This window comes from Pelobates fuscus, chromosome 5, assembly GCF_036172605.1.
Source record: "Pelobates fuscus isolate aPelFus1 chromosome 5, aPelFus1.pri, whole genome shotgun sequence".
In the NCBI taxonomy this organism is placed as follows: domain Eukaryota; kingdom Metazoa; phylum Chordata; class Amphibia; order Anura; family Pelobatidae; genus Pelobates; species Pelobates fuscus.
This window is the reverse complement of record NC_086321.1, coordinates 57,466,732-57,492,108: the sequence shown is the minus strand read 5'-3', so window position 1 is coordinate 57,492,108 and position 25,377 is coordinate 57,466,732. Positions and strand designations below refer to the sequence as shown.

General features: G+C 42.1%; 1 protein-coding gene across 1 annotated transcript in view; it reads right to left on the bottom strand.

Moving 5' to 3' along the window:
* Positions 1 to 10,644: 10,644 nt before the first annotated feature.
* Positions 10,645 to 25,377, bottom strand: part of LOXHD1 (lipoxygenase homology PLAT domains 1) — a 177,407-nt gene continuing 162,674 nt past the window's right edge. Inside the window, exons 43-46 of the mRNA XM_063453877.1 lie at positions 16,590 to 16,760; positions 13,392 to 13,530; positions 12,929 to 13,090; positions 10,645 to 11,234 (exon numbers count right to left, since the gene is read on the bottom strand). Of these exons, the coding sequence (XP_063309947.1) occupies positions 10,754 to 11,234; positions 12,929 to 13,090; positions 13,392 to 13,530; positions 16,590 to 16,760 (953 nt within the window). The 3' untranslated portion in view covers positions 10,645 to 10,753. The remainder of the gene's footprint in view (positions 11,235 to 12,928; positions 13,091 to 13,391; positions 13,531 to 16,589; positions 16,761 to 25,377) is intronic.

The following is a 25,377-nucleotide window of genomic DNA, read 5'->3' as shown; positions in this document are numbered from 1 at the left end:
GGGTACAGTGGGGTGGCTTCCCTGTTGTTCAGTGAGAGCTTGCTGGCCCAGGCTGATGGGAGTCTGCCATCAGCTTTCTCAGTCCCTCTCCCCTACAATGCTAGTATTCTCCTCTGTGTGGTGTGTGCCTCCTCCCCAGCGGCAATGAGGAGGAAGTGATCTGACCTCACTTCCTCCCAGCATGCCACGGAGAAGAAAAGGGATCACAGGACAGTGTGTGAGGGGGCTAGCTGTGAGTATGTATTCAGCCATCCCACATATTACAGGGACCTGGTCCAGAGCAGTATTAAAGGCAGGGCCGGTGCAAGGATTTTTGCCGCCCTAGGCAAAAAACAATTTGCCGCCCCCCCATATGTCCTGCCCACCATGTGACATCACAATGCCCCGCCCATATGCTCTGCCATATGGGCCAACGCCAGTCTGCACAAAGTGTCTTTTATGTGAAAAGACAGTGTGTTTACATTAAAAAGCCTACAGGCACAGGCTACAGACACCAGAACCACTTCATTATGCTGTAGTGCTTCTGGTGACTATAGTATCCATTTAATGTGAGGTAAATTAGAGATTAGTGCCACTAATAATATATTGGATTGACTACTTACCACCAGATGAGGACAAGAGGCTGATGATGGGCTCAGTCTGGCTCCACAGGTCTGGTGTAGAAGAGGCTCTCTGGAGACTGTTTTTAACAGTGCTCACAACAATTAACGAACAGGAAGCAGCTCCATTTTTAGGGCCCCTTACACAGCTCAAGGTCTGGGCCGCCAGGGCTTGACCGTGAGTATGCCTACAATGCCCACCCATATATCCACCTACATGGCCCACCCATGAGTTCTCTCACAGGGAGTGGAGTGTATGTGTGTAGGGGATGTGTTATTGTAGAGGATGTAATGTGTGTGTGTTCTTATAGAATGTAGTGTATAGGGATACCAATTTGTGTAAGGGATGTAGTGTGTGTATAGTGGATGCATTGTATGTTTCTGTATGTGTGTGTGTGTGTGTGTGTGTAAGGGATGCAAGGTGTGTTTCTGTGTATGTAATTGAATGCAGTGTGTGTCTGTAAGGGGTGCATTGAGTGTGTAAGAGATGCCTTTTGTTTCAGTGTGTAATAGAATGAGTGTTTGTTTGTGTGGCTCCCTCTGCCAAACCCCTTAGTGGACTCCCCCCCCCTCCTCCTCCAGTGGTCCTTACCCCCCCTCCCCCAGTGGTCCTTACTTCTTCCTCTGTGGTCCTTACTTCCCCCTCCCCCAGTGGTCCTTATCCCCCCTCCCCCAGTGGTCCATATCCCCCCGAGTGATCCTTATCCCCCCTCCTCCCCCCAGTGGTCCTTACTCCCCCCTCCCTCTGTGGTCCTTATCCTCACCCACCCCCAGTGGTCCTTCCCCCCCCTCCCCCAGTGGTCCCCCCCCAGTGGTCCTTATTCCCCCCATCCCCTCCCCTCGTGGTCATTATCCCCCCCATACCCTCCCCCCAGTGGTCCTTATCCTCCCCCCACCCCAGTGGTCCTTATTCCCCCATCCCCTTCCCATGTGGTCCTTATCCCCCCATCCCCTCCCCTCCCCCAGTGGTCCTTATCCCCCATCCCCTCCCCCCCAGTGGTCCTTATCCTCCCCCCACCTCCAGTGGTCCTTATTCCCCCCATCCCCTCCCCCAGTGGTCCTTATCCCCCCATCCCCTCTCCTCCCCCAGTGGTCCTTATCCCCCATCCCCTCCCCTCCCCCAGTGGTCCTTATCCCCCCCATCCCCTCCCCCAGTGGTCATTATCCTCCCCCCACCCCCAGTGGTCCTTATTCCCCCGCACCCCCTCCCCTCCCCCAGTGGTCCTTATCCCCCCTTCCCCTCCTCCCCAGTGGTCCTTTTCCTCCCCCCGCCCCCAGTGGTCCTTATTCCCCCCATCCCCTCCCCCAGTGGTCCTTATCCCCCCCATCCCCTCCCCCACAGTGGTCCTTATCCTCCCCCCACCCCCCAGTGGTCCTTATTCCTCCATCCCCTCCCCCAGTGGTCCTTATCCCCCCCATCCCCTCCCCCCAGTGGTCCTTATCCTCTCCCCACCCCCAGTGGTCCTTATTCCCCCCCATCCCCTCTCCTCCCCCAGTGGTCCTTATCCCCCCATCCCCTGCCCCAGTGGTCCTTATCCCCCATCCCCTCCCCCCCAGTGGTCCTTATCCTCCCCCCACCCTCAGTGGTCCTTATCCCCCCCATCCCCTCCCCTCCCCAAGTGGTCCTTATCCCCCCATCCCCTCCCCCCAGTGGTCCTTATCCCCCATCCCCTCCCCCCCAGTGGTCCTTATCCTCCCCCCACCCTCAGTGGTCCTTATCCCCCCCATCCCCTCCCCTCCCCAAGTGGTCCTTATCCCCCATCCCCTCCCCCCAGTGGTCCTTATCCTCCCCCCACCCCCAATGGTCCTTATTCCCCCCCATCCCCTCCCCTCCCCCAGTGGTCCTTATCCCCCCCATCCCCTCCCCTCCCCCAGTGGTCCTTATCCTTCCCCCCATCCCCTCCCCTCCCCCAGTGGTCCTTACCCTCCTCTTTTGTTCCTCCTGCCAATGTAGCGTGGCTGGGCGGCGCGGAACGCGGGGCAGGAACCTCTGTTACCTGTACCCGGCCGCCGGCGGACTGAAGGGAAGCGCTCACTGAGTGAGCACTTCCTGTCAGTCCGCCGGCGGCCGGGTACAGGAAACAGAGGTTCCTGCCCCGCGTTCCGCGCCGCCCGGCCACGCTACATTGAGAGACCGGCAGGAGGGAGCGCTCTTCGCTTCACTCCTGCCGGTCACTCAAATCCGGTGAGGAGCCACACCGGTGATTTCGGGAGCAGGGATCCGGCGCCCCCTGCTAAGCTGCGCCCTAGGCGGCTGCCAAGGTCACCTCACAGGCAGTGGTGTATCCTGGTTTTGTGCTGCCCTAGGCACACACACACAGATACACACAGATACGCATACACTAGCTAACAAAAACACACACTCACTAACAGACACACAACCCACTCACAGGCAAACACACTCACACTTACAGACACACACACTCACTAACAGACACACACACTCACACTAACAGGCAAACACACACACACACACTAACATACACACTCACTCACTAGCAGACACACACACTCACTAACAGACACACACACTCACACTAACAGGCAAACACACACAGTCAGAGACACACACGGACACACACTAACAGACACACACACACTAACAGACACACTCACTCACTAGCAGACACACACACACACTAACTAACAGACACACACACTCACACAGTCAGAGACACACACACAGTCACTAACAGACACACACACTCACACAGTCAGAGACACACACACTCACTAACAGACACACACACTCACACAGTCAGAGACACACACACTCACTAACAGACATACACACTCACACAGTCAGAGACACACACACTCACTAACAGACACACACACTCACACAGTCAGAGACACACACACTCACTAACAGACATACACACTCACACAGTCAGACACACACACACTCACTAACAGACACACACACTCACACAGTCAGAGACACACACACAGTCACTAACAGACACACACACTCACACAGTCAGAGACACACACACAGTCACTAACAGACACACACACTCACACAGTCAGAGACACACACACAGTCACTAACAGACACACACACAGTCAGAGACACACACAGTCACTAACAGACACACACACTCACACAGTCAGAGACACACACACAGTCACTAACAGACACACACACTCACACGGTCAGAGACACACACACAGTCACTAACAGACACACACACTCACACAGTCAGAGACACACACACAGTCACTAACAGACACACACACTCACACAGTCAGAGACACACACACAGTCACTAACAGACACACACACTCACACAGTCAGAGACACACACACAGTCACTAACAGACACACACACTCACACAGTCAGAGACACACACAGTCACTAACAGACACACACACTCACACAGTCAGAGACACACACACAGTCACTAACAGACACACACACTCACACAGTCAGAGACACACACACACTCACTAACAGACACACACACACACAGTCAGAGGAACACACAGTCAGACACACACACACACTAACAAATTTTTTTTAAATTTAACCTCTCCCCAGCCTCCTTACCTTTGGGAATGCTGGGGGGGGGGGGTCTCTTTCTCCCTGGTGGTCCAGTGGCTGCTGGGCGGGCGGCACTGGCTGCTGGGCTGATTGCTGGCGGGCAGCTGACAAGGGAGCTCAGCTCCCTCGCGCGCTGAAGAGTGAGGCTGGGAGCCGGAATATGACGTCATCTGACAGCTCAGAGGAAGTGCTCCCTCGCCAGCCGCCCGCCAGCGCCGCCCGCCTGACCGGCATGTCTGTTAGCCGCGAGGCTAACAAGACATTTGCCTTGGGCATTTGGGGGCGGCTTTTTTTGCCGTCCCCTGGAAAATGCCGCCCAAGGCAAATGCCTGCTCACAGGTAGCGCCGGCCCTGATTAAAGGGCTGTGGCCCCTGATTACCTCAGGTGCTGCAGGGGGCCCATGTGGCAGCTGCCCTTCGGGCCCCTAGGAGTAACTGGGCCCGGGGCAGCTGCCCCTTTTGCCCCTCCTTAAAGACGGCCTGCTCATACCTCCCTGCATGTGACTCACACATTCTTCCTACACACCTGAGGATTTTTACATATCAGATAAGCTGTTTTTTCAGAATGTTTTGGTTTTTAATCAACTATGTTTCAATGTCTAGTGAATAAACTCTAAAGAAATAATACAAGCTGACCTGCAATGGGTCTTCACGTAAAAAGAAAAAAAGAAAAAATAAGGAATTTAAAGGGAATTGTTTAAAACATATACTTATGAGCCTGTAAGTAAATTACATACTTGGTGCTTAACCACCAATAGTTAAATATCCTTTCCTCTGGTTTAAATGCACTGCGCAACAAGAATAAAACAGCTTCAGACAGAATTGATCCATATAATGATAATGGACCAGTAGACCATGACCCCAAATACTATGCTACTGCAGCAGTAACGCAAACGTGAGCTGACTATACATTGTTTCAGATGCGTTCTCTGTGTTTATCCATTTAAATCTTCAACAGAGTGGAATGAAGAAGGGTTATGAATACTAATTAAAAAAACATTTGTTTTATTATTAATGCTGCTAACTGTAAAATGTAGCATTTAGACACACAGGACCAATTATTAATGTCAATGGAGGGCCAGACTGGAGATCTTAATGTTCACACCAAGTGGAAATATTGACTGATCCAGATGTGACCAAGCAGAAGAGAAAGTCCATGATAACATTCATTCGCACAACTTATAGAAAACTGGTGATTTCTCTTTCTACGTGATATCTGTACGATCTTGGAAGACTCGGGTTGACGTCTATAGTTTGTGCAGACTCATGAGATCCAAAAGGCAGTTGTTAATGATTGAGACGTCTTGTGTAGGTCAGATTCATCACTCCAAAAGACTCACATTGGGATTCTCTCAAAACCTTAAATTGTAAAAAAAAATTAGGTTGAAGTAGCAAACACAGAAAAAAATTGCTTTTTGATCTAAAATTTTAAATTCACAAATATTCAAAATACCATTTTTATTGTATTAGAGTGGGAACACTCTGCAAATTCAGAAAGTTTTCCTGAAAAAGTAATCCACCATCTTCAGTTTAGTGTCCATTCTGAAACTCAACTCAAGGAACGTTAAAAAAAGTCGTTACTGAAATATTTCTCCAAACTGGGCAATTTTAAAGAATACACTGAGGATAAAATTATCTTGATATTTCATTGCATGGGTATATCTGTTGTCATTACCTCTACAATGTGCAGAAGGACTGGAAATAATGCTTCTTCTCTGCTTTATACATGAGCCTAATAGATCCACAAGATGTAAGAGTACACCGCAGTGTGTACTTGCTGCTTGCAATAGCCGTATCAATCTTTCTCTTCTTTTCTCAAGCAACAATGTTTACCATATGTGACCGTTATGCCCACATACAGGCATTATTTTTACTTTGTGGCGACATTTGTGAGAATGTACATTTCCAGATTCCAGAAGGTTCCAAACACATTATATGATCACGGTACTGGATTTTATGTAATCTTTTCTGTTACATCTTATATTTCAGAACCTTAAAGATTCCAAGATAAAGGGTCCAGTACAGCCGTGTGAGAAGCCTTGAAGCTCTGCTCTGATGCTAAAAAGTATTATGCTCAAGAGTCATTTTAAATGTCGATATATACTCTTATGGTTCTATTATCTGGCTTCTGAGTGTGTATATTTTTCCAGTGTTAGTGTAGTCTTTGCACAACATTGGGAAATCACTGGCGTACCTCCTTATTTATAGCTGCAAAGATTGACTTTTCATCTCTGTTTGCAGCTATAAATAGTGAAAACAGTAAAACAGACTCCAGCATTTATACACACGCTCACCTTAAAATCAGTGGCGGATCCAGAGCCTGATCTCGGGAGGGGCACTTGTAGATTATTTAAATAAATAATCCAGACACAATAACCACTACAGCTCAGTTTAGTGGTTATAGTGCCAATAATGCCAAGACCCCCTCCCAGAGTAAGTAGTCAAACTGTTTAAGAACTGTTTGACAACTTACCTGAGGTCCTCTGGGGAATGGGGCTGTAGTAGGGCAGAGGAGCAGTGGTATGTGTGAGTGGTGCAATGTGTGAGGGGTGCAGTGTGTGTGTGTGTGTGTGTGAGGGGGACAGTGTATTAGCAGTGTGTGTGTGTGAAGGTTGCAGTGTGTACGTGAGGGCGGCAGTATATGTCAGGGGTGCAGTGTGTGTGTGGGTCAGTATGTGTGTGTGACAGTTACAGTGTGTGTGTGGGGCAATGTATGTGTGTGGGGGCAGTGTGTTTATGGGGGCAGTGTGTGTATGTGGGGGCAATGTGTTTATGGGGGGCAGGGGCAATGTGTGTGTATGGGGGGCAGGGGCAATGTGTGTATATGGGGGGCAGGGGCAATGTGTGTGTATATGGGGGGCAGGGGCAATGTGTGTGTATATGGGGGGCAGAGGCAATGTGTGTGTGTGTATGGGGGCAGGGGCAATGTGTGTGTGTGTATGGGGGCAGGGGCAATGTGTGTGTGTGTGTGTGTGTATGGGGGGCAGAGGCAATGTGTGTGTGTGTGTGGGGGCAGGGGCAATGTGTGTGTGTGTATGGGGGGCAGGGGCAATGTGTGTGTATGTGTGTGTATGGGGGGCAGGGGCAATGTGTGTGTGTATGGGGGGCAGGGGCAATGTGAGTGTATATGGGGGGCAGGGGCAATGTGTGTGTATATGGGGGGCAGGGGCAATGTGTGTGTATATGGGGGGCAGGGGCAATGTGTGTGTATATGGGGGGCAGGGGCAATGTGTGTGTATATGGGGGGCAGGGGCAATGTGTGTGTATATGGGGGGCAGGGGCAATGTGTGTGTGTATGGGGGGCAGGGGCAATGTGAGTGTATATGGGGGCAGGGGCAATGTGTGTGTATATGGGGGCAGGGGCAATGTGTGTGTATATGGGGGGCAGGGGCAATGTGTGTGTATATGGGGGGCAGGGGCAATGTGTGTGTGTGTGTATGGGGGCAGGGGCAAGGTGTGTGTGTGTATGGGGGCAGGGGCAATGTGTGTGTGTGTGTGTGTGTGTATGGGGGGCAGAGGCAATGTGTGTGTGTGTGTGTGTATGGGGGCAGGGGCAATGTGTGTGTGTGTGTGTGTATGGGGGGCAGGGGCAATGTGTGTGTATATGGGGGTAGGGGCAATGTGTGTGTGTGTATGGGGGCAGGGGCAATGTGTGTGTGTGTGTGTGTGTGTGTGTGTATGGGGGGCAGAGGCAATGTGTGTGTGTGTGTGTGTGTATGGGGGCAGGGGCAATGTGTGTGTGTGTGTGTATGGGGGGCAGGGGCAATGTGTGTGTATGTGTGTGTATGGGGGGCAGGGGCAATGTGTGTGTGTATGGGGGCAGGGGCAATGTGAGTGTATATGGGGGGCAGGGGCAATGTGTGTGTACATGGGGGCAGGGGCAATGTGTGTGTATATGGGGGGCAGGGGCAATGTGTGTGTATATGGGGGGCAGGGGCAATGTGTGTGTGTGTGTGTGTATGGGGGGCAGGGGCAATGTGTGTGTATGGGGGCAGGGGCAATGTGTGTGTATGGGGGGCAGGGGCAATGTGTGTGTATATCGGGGGCAGGGGCAATGTGAGTGTATATGGGGGCAGGGGCAATGTGTGTGTACATGGGGGGCAGGGGCAATGTGTGTGTATATGGGGGGCAGGGGCAATGTGTGTGTGTGTGTGTATGGGGGGCAGGGGCAATGTGTGTGTATGGGGGCAGGGGCAATGTGTGTATGGGGGGCAGGGGCAATGTGTGTATATCGGGGGCAGGGGCAATGTGTGTGTGTATGGGGGGCAGGGGCAATGTGTGTGTGTATGGGGGCAGGGGCAATGTGTGTGTGTATGGGGGGCAGGGGCAATGTGTGTGTGTGTATGGGGGGCAGGGGTAATGTGTGTGTGTGGGGGGGGCAGGGGCAATGTGTGTGTGTATGGGGGCAGGGGCAATGTGTGTGTGTGTATGGGGGGCAGGGGCAATGTGTGTGTGTGTGTATGGGGGGCAGGGGCAATGTGTGTGTGTGTGTGTATGGGGGGCAGGGGCAATGTGTGTTTGTGTATGGGGGGCAGGGGCAATGTGTGTGTGTGTGTATGGGGGGCAGGGGCAATGTGTGTGTAGAAGAAGGATGGGGGGGGGCTTTTTTTTAATGTGTGTGTGTGGTTTTTTTTTTTAACATTTAATTAAAATTAATATATAATTTATGTCCCCCCTCCTTTCTTACCTTTACTGGGAGGAGGGGGGACATCTTTCTTTCCCTGGTGGTCCCAGTGGGGATTCCCTGGTGGTCCCAGTGGTAGGAGTGAACTCTAGCCCGCGCTCCAGGGCTAGAGTTCACTCTCGCGAGATTTGGAGAGTTGCCGTGGTAACCGCGGCAACGCTCCAAATCTCGCGAGAGGAGGACCCGGAGGAGCTGCTGGTAACAGCTCCCGGGTCCTCTCTCCCTCCCCTGCCGATCGGCTGTCAGTAATGTGCCTGCAGACCGGGGAGGGAGATCACTGATCTCCCTCCCGGTCTGCAGGCACAATGCAGGGCTGGCACTTGGGCAATGTCAGCCCTGCATTAGCCGGCAGGGGAGAATCTCGGGGGGGGGCAATTGCCCCGTTGCCCCCCCCCCTGGATCCGCCACTGCTTAAAATGACGTCTTTCAGTGCCACAGTGGCCTCTGAGTGAAGGCAAAATGTGTAAGTTAATACAGGCTTGGATCTGTGAGCCTTCAGTATGAACTTAGAGAGGAATTGGCATACAAACTAAGTAAGTAATAAATAAAAAAAAAACAACAAAAAGATGTCAATTGGACCCAAATAAAACCAGGTAGGGGCCAGAAGAGTGACCCCAACCACTACCCCTTCCCTCACTCAGTGGGCTTTCTGTATGAGGGTCAAGGGGTCCCAAGTCCTCTGTCACTGTATGTCTAAATGAGCAAGATGGTCCCAAGTCATCTGACTACGTTTTAAAAGACCAGAAAGTCAGAAGACCCCTGGCTCTGAAAAGGGTGTAAGGGACATATCAGACCCCAAAAGCACTTCAGCTTCCTGAAGGGAAGACAGTTAGGGCAGAATGGAGTAGCAACTAGAGTTGACTCACCCCTGGATGAAAAGGTAGATTTACTTTATTTTTAAATTTTATAATTGTTTTCATTTAGGGGGTGCGTGGAACACGCTAAATATAAAAAATGAAGTCACTTTATTTTTTTAATGTTAAAACCAAATAACACCAAAGTCAAACTATTTTAGAATAGTCCAGCCAGGTGCCTGTGCAGTATCTGGTCTTCCCTATTGGGAGAGAATCTTGATGTCTCTATAGAAGCTGTCACAGCCATTTCCAGACCACGCTCATTGTCTGAGGGCACTAAGCTATTGCTCTCAGCCAATAAGCGTGCAGTTCTGTATGACCCTGCTTAGTGCTGCAGAGCTAATCAGTTTCTTCTGTAGGAGATAACTGGAAGCCAGGACAGCAGGACAGAGTTTGTCAAACGGTACTAAAATGGTTTAATTACTTACCGTGGGAAAGTGCCATGGCACTATTGGCATCTTAACCACTACAGTTCGCCGTTGTGGTTATTGTACTTGTAGTGTTCCTTTAAATTTTAAATATATTTCAAATGTCCAATAAGTCTCACCTTTGTGAATAACACTGTATTCAGCACTGCATGTTTAAGACTAATTCACCATAGTTTTAAAAAAAAAAGTTAGATTCCCAAAAATATGAATCGATCAGAGCGCTGCATTGAGAATCCTCTTCACAGCAAGAAATATCAACAGGGGAGAAAATACACAATACAATTAATATATTGCAACAGTTGTTTTTTAAATTTTATTTCCAAAGTTATCCATTGATAAGCAATGTATTTCCTGGTTCCCTAAATTACAAAAAAAAAGAGAATCACGTGTAAAATAGACGATATAGAATGATTGATACTGACCGAGTTAACCATTTTAGCACAAGAAATGTCGTTACTTAAAACACAGTAATAAAAGCTGTATACACTTGATCTTATTACAAAGTGAGTATAAAATGTATATTGTAAATATATATAAATATATATAAAACAAAATATAATAAGTTATCAAACACATGGCAAGTTGATGCACATGAACAGTGTTGGTCTTTGAATTGTCGCAGTTTATCATAGTGACCATTTCATTAATATCTTGGATACAATTCTCTCCAGATCTGACCATCTCCTTTCTTCTTGTCCAGCCACTTGCCACAAGGGAAAATGGTAGTCACACCTGTGGCAGAATTGGTGACCTCTACCCGCTCAAGAAGCCATCCTGGACTCAGTCCACTATTATCGTGCTCCACGAGTACCTTCTTCATTTCACCCAAGTCTAAGGTTTCAATATAAAACCTATTGGCTTTATTACGCTCAAACAAATTTCGCATTTTCTGTTTCAGAGCATGTCGTCCTGAGTCTCCGTTAGAACCGAACATGGTGAGGAAGACATTAGCATCTGTCCCTGATCCCTTTTCGAAACCGGTGACAATGATGACCTCATATTTTACAGGAACTAGGCTACGGGCACGACTGGCAAAACTCTCTACGGTCTTGGCACACTCAAAGACTTTGTAGTCATCTCTCTTGTTACATAGTGGGATCTTGGAATTGCAGTTGAAAATATACCTGGAAAATAAAAAGTCTAATCAGTTCTGCAGTATTTGTGGTGCATTTTAATAATAATAACAATGGATAACTGGAAAAACTGAACTTTTATGCAGCACTCCACAATGCTTGGACATTGAAGGTGCAGCAAATGTGAAATTGATTTAATCCAGCTGGCCTTAAGCAAATTACCTTGACCCAGATTTATACAATAGCTAGGTGCCTGAGAATCCCAACGGTCTATTCAGTAGAATTGGCCTTTAGGTGCCCAGAGGCTCAGCAATGTTTAGTACATATAGAACCACGGTTTAAACAGTATTAGAATATAAGCTCTGCAGGGCAAAATATTTGTGCGAATGTAAAATGTAACGTACAACAGTAGAACAACAATCCATATATGTATAGATTTTACACCTGTTAATCTATTTTCTATTCTGCATACCTTACACTCTTACATACTATATATTTGTTTCTATATCGTTTTTGTTTTTTTTTGTCTTTTCATTTTGCAGAGCACGGCCTTCATTACCTCTTGTTCCCGTATGTCTAACGTGTTTGTTTGGCTTGTTTAGACTGATGGTAATTAGGTTGGGGCTTTGTAAAGTGAAAATAATTATAATTATAACAATAATTATTATTATTTAAAGGGAAAAAAAGTAACTTTTACACAAAGTAGAATGTATAGAAAATTAGAACATATAAACAAAAAATAGAACACATAAACAAAATCTTCTTTTTGTATTCTAAAACCATAAGATTGCTCAAATGTCTCCACAGTTCTGAGTTCTAATACCAGGAATTCAAAAGCAGCAAACACCATGGGCATAAAACAAGGATTTCTCATGTCAAGTCAGGTCTCTTCTGGTATAAGCAATTAGCTCTGCGGAATTGTTGATTTCACATATTGATCTTATCGTGCCTTTTACGCACTCTCCATTCAAACAGCTGATGATATTGATCTACAGCAAATCAGGAACTCACTCCCACCCCTCCTCTTAATTGCCAAACTCAACATGCCATGATTTCATTTAATTCTGCCCTCACTCACCTCCCACAACCAGTTCATATTGTGTCCACTTGGCCCTATTCCCTCACTTCCTCTCTCTAATGTCCTATTTAACATACACTTTCATATATACCACCAACTGGATTACTAAAACTCTGTTCTGATAAAGTGGCCTTCCAATGGCTACCTATCAGTCCCAGAATAAAATGTAAAGTTTTGACCTTGTCTACCAAACTCAAGCTAACCTAGCTCCCCTTATATATATCTACTTTCCCCAAACACATGACCACCTTCCCGGAAATTGCAGGAATCTCTTATCCTCTCATTACGTTCTCCAAATCCCATTCGTGTGATTTCTCCTGGGCTGTATCTATCTTTTAGAATCCCCTTCCTCTTTCTGTCAGACCCTAATCCACCCCACATAAAACAGCTGAAAACATTATCTGAAAAAACTCTCATATGCAGAGAGGTCTATCACCTTCCCACCTTCTAATATCCTGTACATACTCCTAAATTACAAAGTCTTGGATCCACACCTAGCTGAGCTATAACTCTATAAGTCTGTATCATTATGAGGTTATGTGCAGGTAATGTTATACTTCAGAAAATGTATGTTAAACATCAACTTGTCTTCATCCTTATTTTCCATCAAAATAAATATACCGTAACTAATAATGCATTTTATATAACATGGCAAACTATCACTTACTGGTTTCCAAGCTCTGTCTCTGTAATTGTGATCTCCTTCACGTGCCAATACAAATCTGGCTTGGGCGAGAACTTCCTTCCATCTCTAGGACAGTGCCCCAGGCAAATAGCGGCAATATCGCCAACATTCTTAGAGGAGAATTTAAACACATCTGTTGCATTTCTGAAAATATCCAAGGATTCAAAGTTATATTCATTGCCTTTAAAATATGGGTTAGAAGATGGAACACGGATTGAGAGGACAGGGTGAGGAGATAACGAAGGCAACAGAAAAGCCAAAGATACATACAGAGCAGAGCACAGACATGTGTAGAGAAGAGAAAAAGGACAAGAGGCAGGGACATGAAACATGAAAGTCATGTTCTAGAGATGGTAGACATCGCAGGGCAAAAAAAATGGAGAAGGCCAGAAACAGCTGTATCAAAGCTAAAATGTGATACAGTTAATAGAGCTTATCTACTTACTGGGCAAATCTTCTTTTTTTAGAGGAGTTTTCTAGTAGAAACTCTTTAGATCTTCCCTTCTTTCCTTCTAAAATAATCCACACATTGTCCTTGGTTTCTGCATCCTCTCGGTCGCTTGTCACTGTGACAATCTCATAGGCTGTGATATGAAATATAGCAGAATATTATCAATTAACTTAAGACCTTTGTCTTACTGAATATAAAACTGCTTTTCTTTTTTTTTCTGGATATGCACTGAAGTGTCTCCATATATTTTGGAAAGCATGGATCATGAGGCTGGAATAAGGTTTGAGGAACTAAAACTATTCTTATAAAATTATATGCCAGAGACATGGATTTTAATCAAAATACCTAAAATAACCACACAAGAAATATTTCATAATCAATAAAAAAAAATAAAAAAAAAATATATATATATATATATATATATATATATATATATATGTATACACCTTATCAAAACAAACAGACTTTAATTTCCCTTGAATGGAGATGTAGTTGACTGGTCTATGAGTGTTTATTGATAAAAAGGGAAGTGCCAATCTTAGGAGCTTCTTGGAAGTAGGCAGGCGTTACTAACAAGTCCACAGTTGAATTAAAATATAGATGTATTTTTTTTATTATTATAATTTTTTTCAGATGCAGATCATGACGTGCACTTGAAGAACATCTTGGACAAAGCGACTTCAGCTAGTTCAGAGCTTACATGTTTTGCATTTCACACTGATAAAATAGCACCTCGAATCTCAGAATGCAAATAATTCTATATGCAGGGAGAAATGGATCACAAGGAGCAATAGATGACAAGGTCCAACCACCAAGAATAGAATGTAAAAATCTAACTTCAAAATTAATATCTGAGAGGGCAAAATCATTGTCTTCCATTTCCAGTTGAGTTACATATCTACATGTCTTTCATTTATTGACTAATAAGGGTTTTAATACCCATTCTCCAGAAGCATATATAACAGTCACCCCACTGTGATTATGACCTCATATCTAAGCAATGTCATTAATCCTATATGTAATTGAGCATACACTAACACTTATGTCTTTTGAATGTGCAAAATTATTGTTTTTTGCACAAAATTTTCTGCATTGAGGACGCTGAAAACTTTTGAACAGGTCCTCTCTATTCATCCTTCTAGGGAAGCTTTCCATTTTTTGACGTTTTAGTGGTCTACAGATATGGGTTTTACCTTTAAACGTCAGAATATCTAACAGACACTATATGGGAAGTTTATTAACCTTTACATGTTAATAACTATCTACCTTCTCAGACATATGTTTTCTACTAGATTAATATCAGTGTCAGCTTTTATACTATTTTCTTGTGGTCATTACATTTAATGAAACAATGATTTTTTTTTTAAGGGATGTATATTGATTTTATTTTCTGTTGAGCAGCAATGTTGGATCAGACTCTACTATTATCTGACCAGCTGCTCAACCTAGCTTGCCTACAGATGTGATTACTCTGTGTGAAACTACAGCAGAAGACAAGTATGGGCATTAGTTGGTCAGAGTACAGAAGAATCTGACTCAACATAACTGTTTGCGAGATAAAATAAGTGTTTAAATGTTAGACACCACTGGAAAACAACCACAGGTGTTGGTGCTCCAACGGTGAGAAGCCAACCAGGTACCAAAGAGAGACTCCAGGGGTCTCAAGGAGCATAACCCCAGGAACACTAATGAAAAAATAAAGAGAAAACACACAAAATGCTTGTCACAACGTCCAAAGACAGATGTGACTAGCTGTGCTACCTGGAAATATACAGTGGTCTAGCGAGCATATATTATATTCATTAAATTCAGGGATTGAGATATCCCAATAAGTTGTAAGTTAATCATTCAAAAATAAATTCCCTTAATGCTTGGGTGGTATAAATATATTATCAGCGTATTTATTAGCGGCAGGTATCCACTCTGAGCTTTATTATGTCTGGCTCAGTGGATATCTGTGGAGCTATCCTAATAAATCTAGTATACCACCCAAGAAAAAAAAGAAAGGAGCTAAAAGTAAATATAGCTGCCACTCAAGTATAGCCTCAAGTAATACAGAGGCACTTAATATCAATTACTCCAAGCTATACAAAATAGCCAAATGCTCCTTTATTGCAGTTGTACATATTGGCAATCATTTGCATAGCCTCATTTCATAAACTTAGTGTCACCTCAAGAAAGTAATAATAGTAAATATAACAGTGCAGGTGCTAATGATTCCAAAAAATAATAAATAAATAGATAGAGTCCATGTACTAATTGCTTTCTTTAAGAGAAATCTTAAGGTATATACACAAATTATAGGAGACCATATAGTTGGAAATAGATTAAGAGGTAGGATGCACAGATATTTATTTTATTTATTTATTATTGCCATTTATATAGCGCCAACAGATTCCGTAGCGCTTTATGATATCGTGATGCTTAGAGTGCTGATAATATATTTATACCACCCAAGCATTATGGAACATTTTTTTGAATTATTAAATTACACCTGAGTTTAATGAATATAATATATGCTCGCTAGACCACTGTATATTTGCAGTTAGCAAAGCTAGTCACATCTGTCTTTGGGCGTTGTGACACGCATTTTGTGTGTTTTTTCTTTATTTTTTCATTCGAGATAAAATAAGTAAAAAAAAATAAAAAAATTCAATATACATCAATAAAAAAAAAATATGCATCGTTGAATGTAATAAATGTTTTAAAAATGTGATGACAGTTGTCCTTAACGTTTTGATGATGGTGATAATAAATGAGCTATGATGCTGGACCAGTTCATACCAATTTAAAAAGTAATTCCGATTCACATGCCACAACAAATAATGGAAGACAAACACGTGTATAAGCATCAGCAGTAGGTCTGTTTGTCATAAATGCCAACAAAAATGTCCTTGGTGAAATGATAACAATGCTTTCACCCAGGGTGAGGGGACAGTTGGATGTTGGTGCCTTGGCCAACTATCAATGTAGGCAAGCAAACTACAATCATAGTCTGTAATACAAGCAGATTGATTGATGGATCAACCACATCCTCTGTGCCAGATAAAATGTTGGACATGGGTTGAGAGTCAAAAGGTATGAATGCAAAATGCATGCACATGTCACATTCATATCTAAAAGAAGATCCCGGCCCGTCATAATTAATATTTGTTATGTCTTGATTTGAGACATGTTCGGTAAGGTACTTACAGGTCCGCTCTTTTAAATCCAGAATATCGTTGTTGGCACAGGCAAGTTCTCGGATGATCTGTTTATCGTCTGCATTCTTAGCAAGCCAGCGATCACACTGAAATCGAAATGACTTATTCATGGTCTCATCTTTCACGTCTATGAACTCCAAGTGCCATCCAGGGCCGATTCCTTTAAAAGAAATACATTCTTAGATATTTCACAAAAAACACTAATCACAGTGGTTAAGTAGTTGAACTTGTGCTTTTTTACCATGATAAGAGGATGCTACAAATACAAAAAATATACAATAAAAATTATGTATATATAAACTAAACTTGAGCCAGGCACTCAACATCTCCACTGAATATTTCTTGCCTGAGAGCTTAAACTCCTGGCCAAGCAGTGCAAAACAGGCCTTTGTCATGAAATTTGTGCTGCTGTATTTAACCCCTTAAGGACACATGACATGTGTGACATGTCATGATTCCCTTTTATTCCAGAAGTTTGGTCCTTAAGGGGTTAAGCAGACTCAGTACAAATAATACAAGAGCAAAGTTTCAGTCCTACACCGGATCTTGATAAAAGTCCAGTGAATGTGTGTTCTCTTCAATTGATGATCTATCTATCTATCTACTATATATATACACAATTCAAGGTCCTGTACATGCCTGTCAGAAGTACTTGCTAATGAGTAATCTCCAAATTTGGGTAAACAATAATCAAGAAGGAGAGCTCTCACTGGACTTTTAGACCAAATTGGTTGGAACTGGTAACATGTGATTTTTACATCTTGGGCATTTAAGGGTGTTTGTAGTTAGTAACAGTTATTCTGATGAAAGTCTGAAACGTTGATGCACAATAAATATTTGAATTTGTTTGAAAAGTCCAGTGAGAGCTCTCCTTCTAGATTATTATATATATCTGTCACCATTATTTTACAGAATGTGATACAAAAATTATTCAAAGTTTTTAGGACTGGTGACATTGCACAATAAATCCAGATGAGGTAAAAGCTGGGGTATATCCTTCTTTGAGGGGGATGCCTAAGAGTAACACAGAGATACTGTAATGTTATGGTAGAGGCATAAATAGAGGTAGATAGAAGGTTTTGTTGAATGATTCATATATTTCAAATACTTTGTGCAGTTTTCTTTGGTGGAAGCTATTCACTTTAATTGTTTAACTTAATTATTTCTTGTTGCAATACTCTTTTTAGTAACAGAAGAAAAGAAACAGCTATGTGAGTCAGGTGTGTCCCTAACTATCTGTTTAGAGATTTCTGTATTTTATGTACACTTTTTCATATTTAACATCAGTATTTATCTTTTTTATGTTAAAGTTTTTTAATATATTTTTTTTCTTATATTGCTTCATGTATATCTATAGAAAGGTTATTTAATGCCCAGATCTTCTCAGATATAGTTTGTGCTATTTATATTATAGTGTGATGTCGCCATTGGATGTGTGCATATAGATAAGCCAGTTTAAAGGACACTACACTGTCTAAAACCTTTTAAAATAAACAAATCACTGTTTAGTAGATGTACCCTAAAAAGAAACATGCATGCATTGAATTATGCATTTTTGGGTATATCTAAAAACAGATTGCAAAAACTGCAACTCTCTTTTCTGTAGCCTTTGCAAGCCCTCCCCTTCTAACTCTGTTGGCTGTCCAATCACAGACTTCCCTATGCAGTTCAATGAAAAGTCTTTGCAAGGCATGTGCTGTGGGCAACTGTCGACCTCTTAAGTTTAGTTCCACTGAGCTAACAAAACCAGGAAGTAACAGAACATGTTGTCTGATTGAAAGCTAGGGGGTGTAACAATGTTTGTTTACAAAAGTGTCAATTTCTATTGAAATCTAGCTCTGCAGTCTCCCTATAAGATAGTTTTTATGTATGTATGTATGTATGTATGTATGTATGTTCCAGGGGGCATGCATAATGGAAAGCATCAATGTCCAGCTCCGATCACATGGAGTCAAAGCTCCATCTACTCATTATCACGCCAGTAATGTGGTTACTGAACCTAGAAGAAAGATGATTTGCAACCAGTTGGAGCTGGAGAGGACCAATAATAATAAGAAAGATCTCATGAAGGAAGGATTTATAACCTGAACTAGCAAGAGACGGGTTGTATTGTAAAGGAGTTTAAGCATGCGTGGGATAGGCATAAGGCTATCCTAACTATAAGATAAGGCCAGGGACTAATGAAAGTATTTAGAAAATTGGGCAGACTAGATGGGCCGAATGGTTCTTATCTGCCGTCACATTCTAAGTTTCTATTGTTTGTTTTTTCATTGTGTATTCACTGTATATCCCTACATTGATTTAACCTGAATAGGTCTCATGACCAAACTCAAACACTTTTGGTGTACAGTTCTATCAAATTAGCAAATCAAATGTAAGGTAATAAGTTATTGTTGGAATGCTTTTTACTCCATTTTAAATACTGACTTTGTTTTTCCTTGTGCTGGTTCCTGGTTTTCTGGTCCCTCAAGTGGAAGGAATCCCAGAGCATTCATTCCATTGGAGGACTTGGAATTATATCGCAAGCGATATTTTATTTTTAAAGTGTGAGTGGCCATTTATAATTCACATAACCTCAATGTTATGTAGTTACACACAAAGTATTGGTCCATTTGTTTAATAGCTTTTTCCCCTTTGAAAATATATTGTAATGTTAAAATAATGTTTATCGATCGTGTTCTCTGGTTTCTTTATAATTAAATCCATCTCTTAGAGACAGGAGATACTAATTTTGTTCGCACTGAAAACACACAAAATTGAGCCCTGTTTTAAAAACACCCAGAGCTATTGGCGGCAGCAATTGCTACGGTATTCATCAGCCTAAATACATGGAACAAAAGCAAAAAAAAAATCAATAAATGTTACCGACACATTATCCCAAATCCCTATACATATTGAAATAACAGGAGATTTTAGAACCACTCCAATGGCCATTACACAGCCAGTTCACCTGCAACATCAAGGCAAACCGGGCTGCTTTCAGCTTAAAGGCAAAATCTCTAATGAGACAGAGAGGGTTATTTTTATTTCCCCCTACACATTTATTAACCATCAATAAGGTACACATAGGGTGGAAAGCAGTACTGTAACTATGTGTAATGCAAAATGAAATACAAACACACAACATTAAGCCCTGCGCTCAAACTCCAACAATCCCAGGGCAGCAGTCAGAGTATAATATCAAGATGTAAGTCCTAAGGGGACATTCCGAATAAAAGGGAGAATCCACCAATACGATGGAACAAAATAGGTTAACAGTGATCTGGCTGCAATGAAGGGGCTAACAGAGATCAAGTCATGTCCATGACATTTAGTGGGTTTGGACGAATAATGACAAAGTGTACATTCTTAAATGAAGATTCCAGGTAGGGAGGCTGACTGGTGTCATGGGTTGCAACGAGAATCATCAGTTTTTTTGTCAAACTACTCAACAAGGGATTGGCAACAGGACTATAAGTTCTTGTGGTTATGGTGTTCCATAATATCTATATTTGTAATGCACTGTGGGGATAAAAAGTAACAAGGTCACTACTTTACGCAGCAACAGGCTTTTTTCATATCTGTCACAAACACTTAGTGACAAGTTGATAATTGCTGAAAATGGATGTTGCAATCATTAACAATGGCCAGCTGTTTCCATGCTGTAAAACATAATGCTTAACAACTGGTTACTAGTGGCTTCCAAAAGTATTAAGAGTTCCCATGGAGATTAATAGGAATTTATGAGATACGTAGTTTATACTCAAGAGCAGTTTAACTTATCACACGCCATAATACGGCTGCTGTCAGTTTCCATAGCCCCGTTCATTGCTTAGAACCAGGTCGCGTCCAATGATAGGCAGAGTCCACACAGCATGGGTCTGTGACTCGTCTCTCTCAGTCCGAGTTGTGTGTGCTGCTTGACTGACAGCTCTGTGGGGTTGTCTTAGAGCTGCCATGATTTTTTACAATTCACTTTAGATCTAAGTCACTCAAAAATGCGATAGCATTAAGCTCCGCCTCCACAGCCTATCTATTAGCATGTTGTATATAATTTTAAAGAGCTACATGTGAAATAGTCAAGTCGGGTGTGTTATTATTATTATTATTGTCAATTATATTGCGCCAACAAATTCTGTAGCTCTTTACAATATTATGAGCACTGTAAGACATTTTCTCAGATGGTCATAGGTGATACATAGGTATCTGCTAAATGAACATGTTATAGTGTCCTGATGGAGTTCCTATGGCAATGAATTGTAAAATGAGCCTCATTCTTGGTGTAGCTCCAATACCAACAGGGTAAGTGGTGATAAGTAACAGGGAAGACAGATGTAAGTAGTGTACAGATGTTAAACACAGGAGAGAATTGAGGAAACCTGTAAATATTTTTTTAGCCATAAACATCTGCAGTCTTGTTATTTACAATGCTTAATGGCTAATTCTTTAACAAGATGCATGGAAATGATTCCAGCACTGGTGGAACTGCTGTAACTGTGAAACATTGTTTAATATTTGCTTTCATTAGCAATATTTGCCTGCGATTTGTTTAACAAAGTGTAAATGACAGATCCGTGATAGCACGGGATCTTCTCTTATTATAGTGCTCAGACCACCTCCTAAAAAGAATCTTTAGACACCAAAACATACACACACAAAAGTCAGAAACAAAATAGGATTGCCATGGAGACCACATCTGGAACATACTTTGAAACAATAGTGTTTACATTTTGACAAAAACATGCCTTTAGTGTCTGTCAGACTTTAAGAACTTTGAAAATTGAAGGTCTTCACAATCAGTGACATCATGCTTAGCATGCAGCTAATGCTTCTCTATATAAGAAGCATTCTATTGGCTGAGCTCAAAGACATGCACTGTATGTCCACAAGTTTCCTAGTTAGAAGCATCTGATTGGCCCAGAGATCTTCAAGAATAATGATCTCATTGTGGGAGGACTGGACAGCTACAAGGAGTCTGTTTCGGTGTTGGATTAAAGGTGAATTTAACGGCCTTTCGCAGGATTTTTTTATATATATATAACAATTGGGGCAGTATTTAAATGTAAAAAGAAAAAAAGAATACTAGCATTAAGAATAAATCTATTCATTTTTAAAGTTAGACTGTATTTTAGCAACAGAAAAAAAATGATTAGTGACTACTCACTGCTATTTTATGATAGAGACACTGCTTACTGTTTGCAAAACTAGCAGTTGGAATTATAAAGTTCTATGATAAGCAGAACTACTTGTGCTATTCAGAATTAATTTTTACATATGGATATATGATTTATTTTAATCACCGCCCTACAGAAGTGCGGTGGTTCCTTATCATTTGGAGAAAGGAATGGGAAAGTGTAATGTGTACGTCACAACCAGAGGTGATAGTCCAAATCTCTCCTCCTGTTTGCTTGTTCTGTTCTTACAAAATATTCAGTCCATCACTTTCTCTTTTTCCCCCATCCTACCCCCTCATTTTTCAATTCTCTCGGGTATAATATCATGTTTAGCTTCAAAAGACTTGGACATAAGATGACGTCAGAAAATGCAAGCTTGGCAACGGGATGTCTTTGAGTTTTAATATAAATAAATCATGGTATAATATATTGGTTCATACGTGGCAGAAAAGCTTAAGAACCCACTAGGTTTTTGGATCTAGGGAGAAAAATAAAATAATCACTCTCGTAAATATAGACCTGGCTTCTCTGACTGCACATGGCTTTAACTATTTGAAGAGACAAACAGAGATTTAAATCAATCAAACAAGAATTCTTCCCCCTTCGGCCAATGGCACGCTTTTTTTTTTAATAACGTCTGTTAACTCTCTCAGTATTTCATTTACATGGATATTAAAAAGCACTTTGAAAATATTCGGCTGTTGATTCAAATTTAATGAGAACTGAAAATTAGTATTCATTGTGGCTAGGAGGAACAAGAAATAAGCAGTTTTTAAGGATATTCCTGCTTTATACCAATGGGGATATTAATATTCACATGTCGGGAGAATGAAAATAACAAAAGTGGGGAAAACGTCACTATCCTACATCATTGATAACGTTTAGTGGGTGTTAACGTGGGTAATAAGTTGTAGTCTGGTAGTCTTTATCTCTATAAGGTGGTCTCGGTGCAGTGGTCCGTTCACTTTGATCGCTCAATGTAAAACATTGCTGTTTTGTAGAAAAATTTAAAGGTTTAACACACCTCTAGAAGCTGTACTTCTGACAGCCACCAGAAGTACTTACACTTCCAGAAACAAACTTAGATCAACATTTGATTGGAGGAGCATGGTGTTTAGCCGCGCATGTGTATCTCATCTGCTAATGCTTCTCTATGAGCAGCACTGGATTGGATAAGATCACAGGCATGCGGACATATTCTGATGTAGAGCGGGCAGCTGTACCACAAGAGTCTCGGCACTGAAAAGGAGGCAAATAATCTTTAATTAACTGTTAATTTTATAAGCAATGGGGGGATAAACAGTGGTCACAGTGATAAAATGGAACCTATGGGCCTAAATTTTTTTTATTATTTTTGTGATTATAGGTTTCCTTTCATTTTTCCTCTCATAAAACCCTCTGGAGGAGAGAAACTAACAAACTCATTCTGGTTAGCTTTTTAAGGGTCCTCAAGCTTTCTAACTACCCGTTCTTTCTCATAAACATTATGCAACCCATACCAGCCTCTTTCTCTTAAAAAAAACTATTTGGGGTGGTCTAACCTAATTAATAATAAAGAACATACAAAATCATAATTTACTCATCTTCTGATATATTTCTTGAGGTCTTCTTCAACACAAAAAAACTGCCCAGAAAATAAAAAATATGTATACAAGATCTCAAGTAAACCACTGTAAATAATAATTAAAAAAAAGGTGAATAAAATAAATGTTTTAAAAAATATATCCTTCAATTTAATGGCTCTCGCCTCTAACAAAGTTTTAGATAAGCTTCAGGTAAGTCTTCGTACCACAAAAGGTTTAAGTATAATAGTATTAGCAAGTTTATGATTCATTAGAGAGAGTTTTGGGGTCAAATAGCTGAAGCCATCAGAGTCCAATTAGTTTTTTAATTATTTGTAATTGCCTTTCCTTTGATATTGGTTCATGCGAGTGCTACTTAGTAACTGTCAGAGAGCCATCGTAATCAGAAAAGACTGTTACTAAACAGAAGTTTTAATTTATGTATCCAGGCAGACAATCAGCAATTAGTACAGGAGTAAACGCCACGGTAAAAACAAAAAAAATTAAAAACCAGTAATACAAATGTTTATTACCTACAGCATTTATATACCTCTCAAGGACCTCACGTTGGTTATATACTAGTCTAAATTTGTTTAAAAACTAACCCCTGTTAAATTAAAGTCTGGTGGTTCCTTCCACGATTTCTTCTGTCATATTATAATAGTACGATCTTTAGGTTGTGTAGTACAATCTAGGCAGATGGATTCCTCTTGTAGACAGCATGCCATATAACTGCGTTATCTTCATTAAGAAAACCCAACCACAAATGCATGTTCCAGCTGCCAGTAATTGCTAACACAAATCCCAAATGACAAGAAATGGCCTTTATTACAAAGCCAAATGCCTCAAAAATGTATTTCACGATTCTACTTCTCGGTGAAAACCAGATGGCTTCTGGGAATTTTAATGACAGCAGATCCGACACCTTAAAAGACATGAAGAGGACCCTAATAGGCTCTGCATTGCCAGCCTTGTCTACAATTAGTATTTTACTGACAGATGGAACCTATTGAAATACACAATATGAACCAAGTGGGTCATTTAAATATTCTGGATCCTCGTAAATAAATAATTAATTAATTATGTGGGGAATTATTTTCCTCTTCTATGTGAGTGTATAAAGAAAATGAAAACATATCAATGAACTATGAAACTTAGTATGGGAACAGATATGTAGAAATGGAACAATCAGTAAGACAACCAATGGAATGTTCTACAATTTGCCCATATTATTAGAACTGTGCTCCAGAACAGCTGCTTATGCAAAGCTTCACTATGTATAGGCAAAATAAACCAAATTTGTAAGCCATTAGTCCAAGGATACAATGGTTAACCTTGGCATGGCAGATGTTTGTGGACTACAATTCCCATGATCAGGGGTTCTCAATTCATTTTTCCTGTGGAACCCTTTAACATCAACATCGTGGAACTCCCCCACCCTGCCCCCCCCCTCCCCCTCTCCCTGCCCCGTTGCATAACCTTTTTGGAAGGGGGAATTTGCTGGTGGTGTCTGTGTGTCAAGGTGTGTGTATCTGTGGTCTGACACACAGACACATTCACGCTGGCACATAGTGGCACAGAGATACACACAATGACACACAAATACACATACTGACAGGAACATACAGCTTGACACACAGATACACACACACACTGACAGATACACACACACACTGGCAGATACATACACTGGCACATACACATACTGACAGATACACACACCTTGACACACAGATACACACACACACACACACACTGGCACATACACATGTGCCAGTGTGTGTGTATATCTGTGTGTCAAGATGTGTGTATCATAGAAACATAGAATGTGACGGCAGATAAGAACCATTCGGCCCATCTAGTCTGCCCAGTTTTCTAAATACTTTCATTAGTCCCTGGCCTTATCTTATAGTTAGGATAGCCTTATGCCTATCCCACGCATGCTTAAACTCCTTTACTGTGTTAACCTCTACCACTTCAGCTGGAAGGCTATTCCATGCATCCACTACCCTCTCAGTAAAGTAATACTTCCTGATATTATTTTTAAACCTTTGTCCCTCTA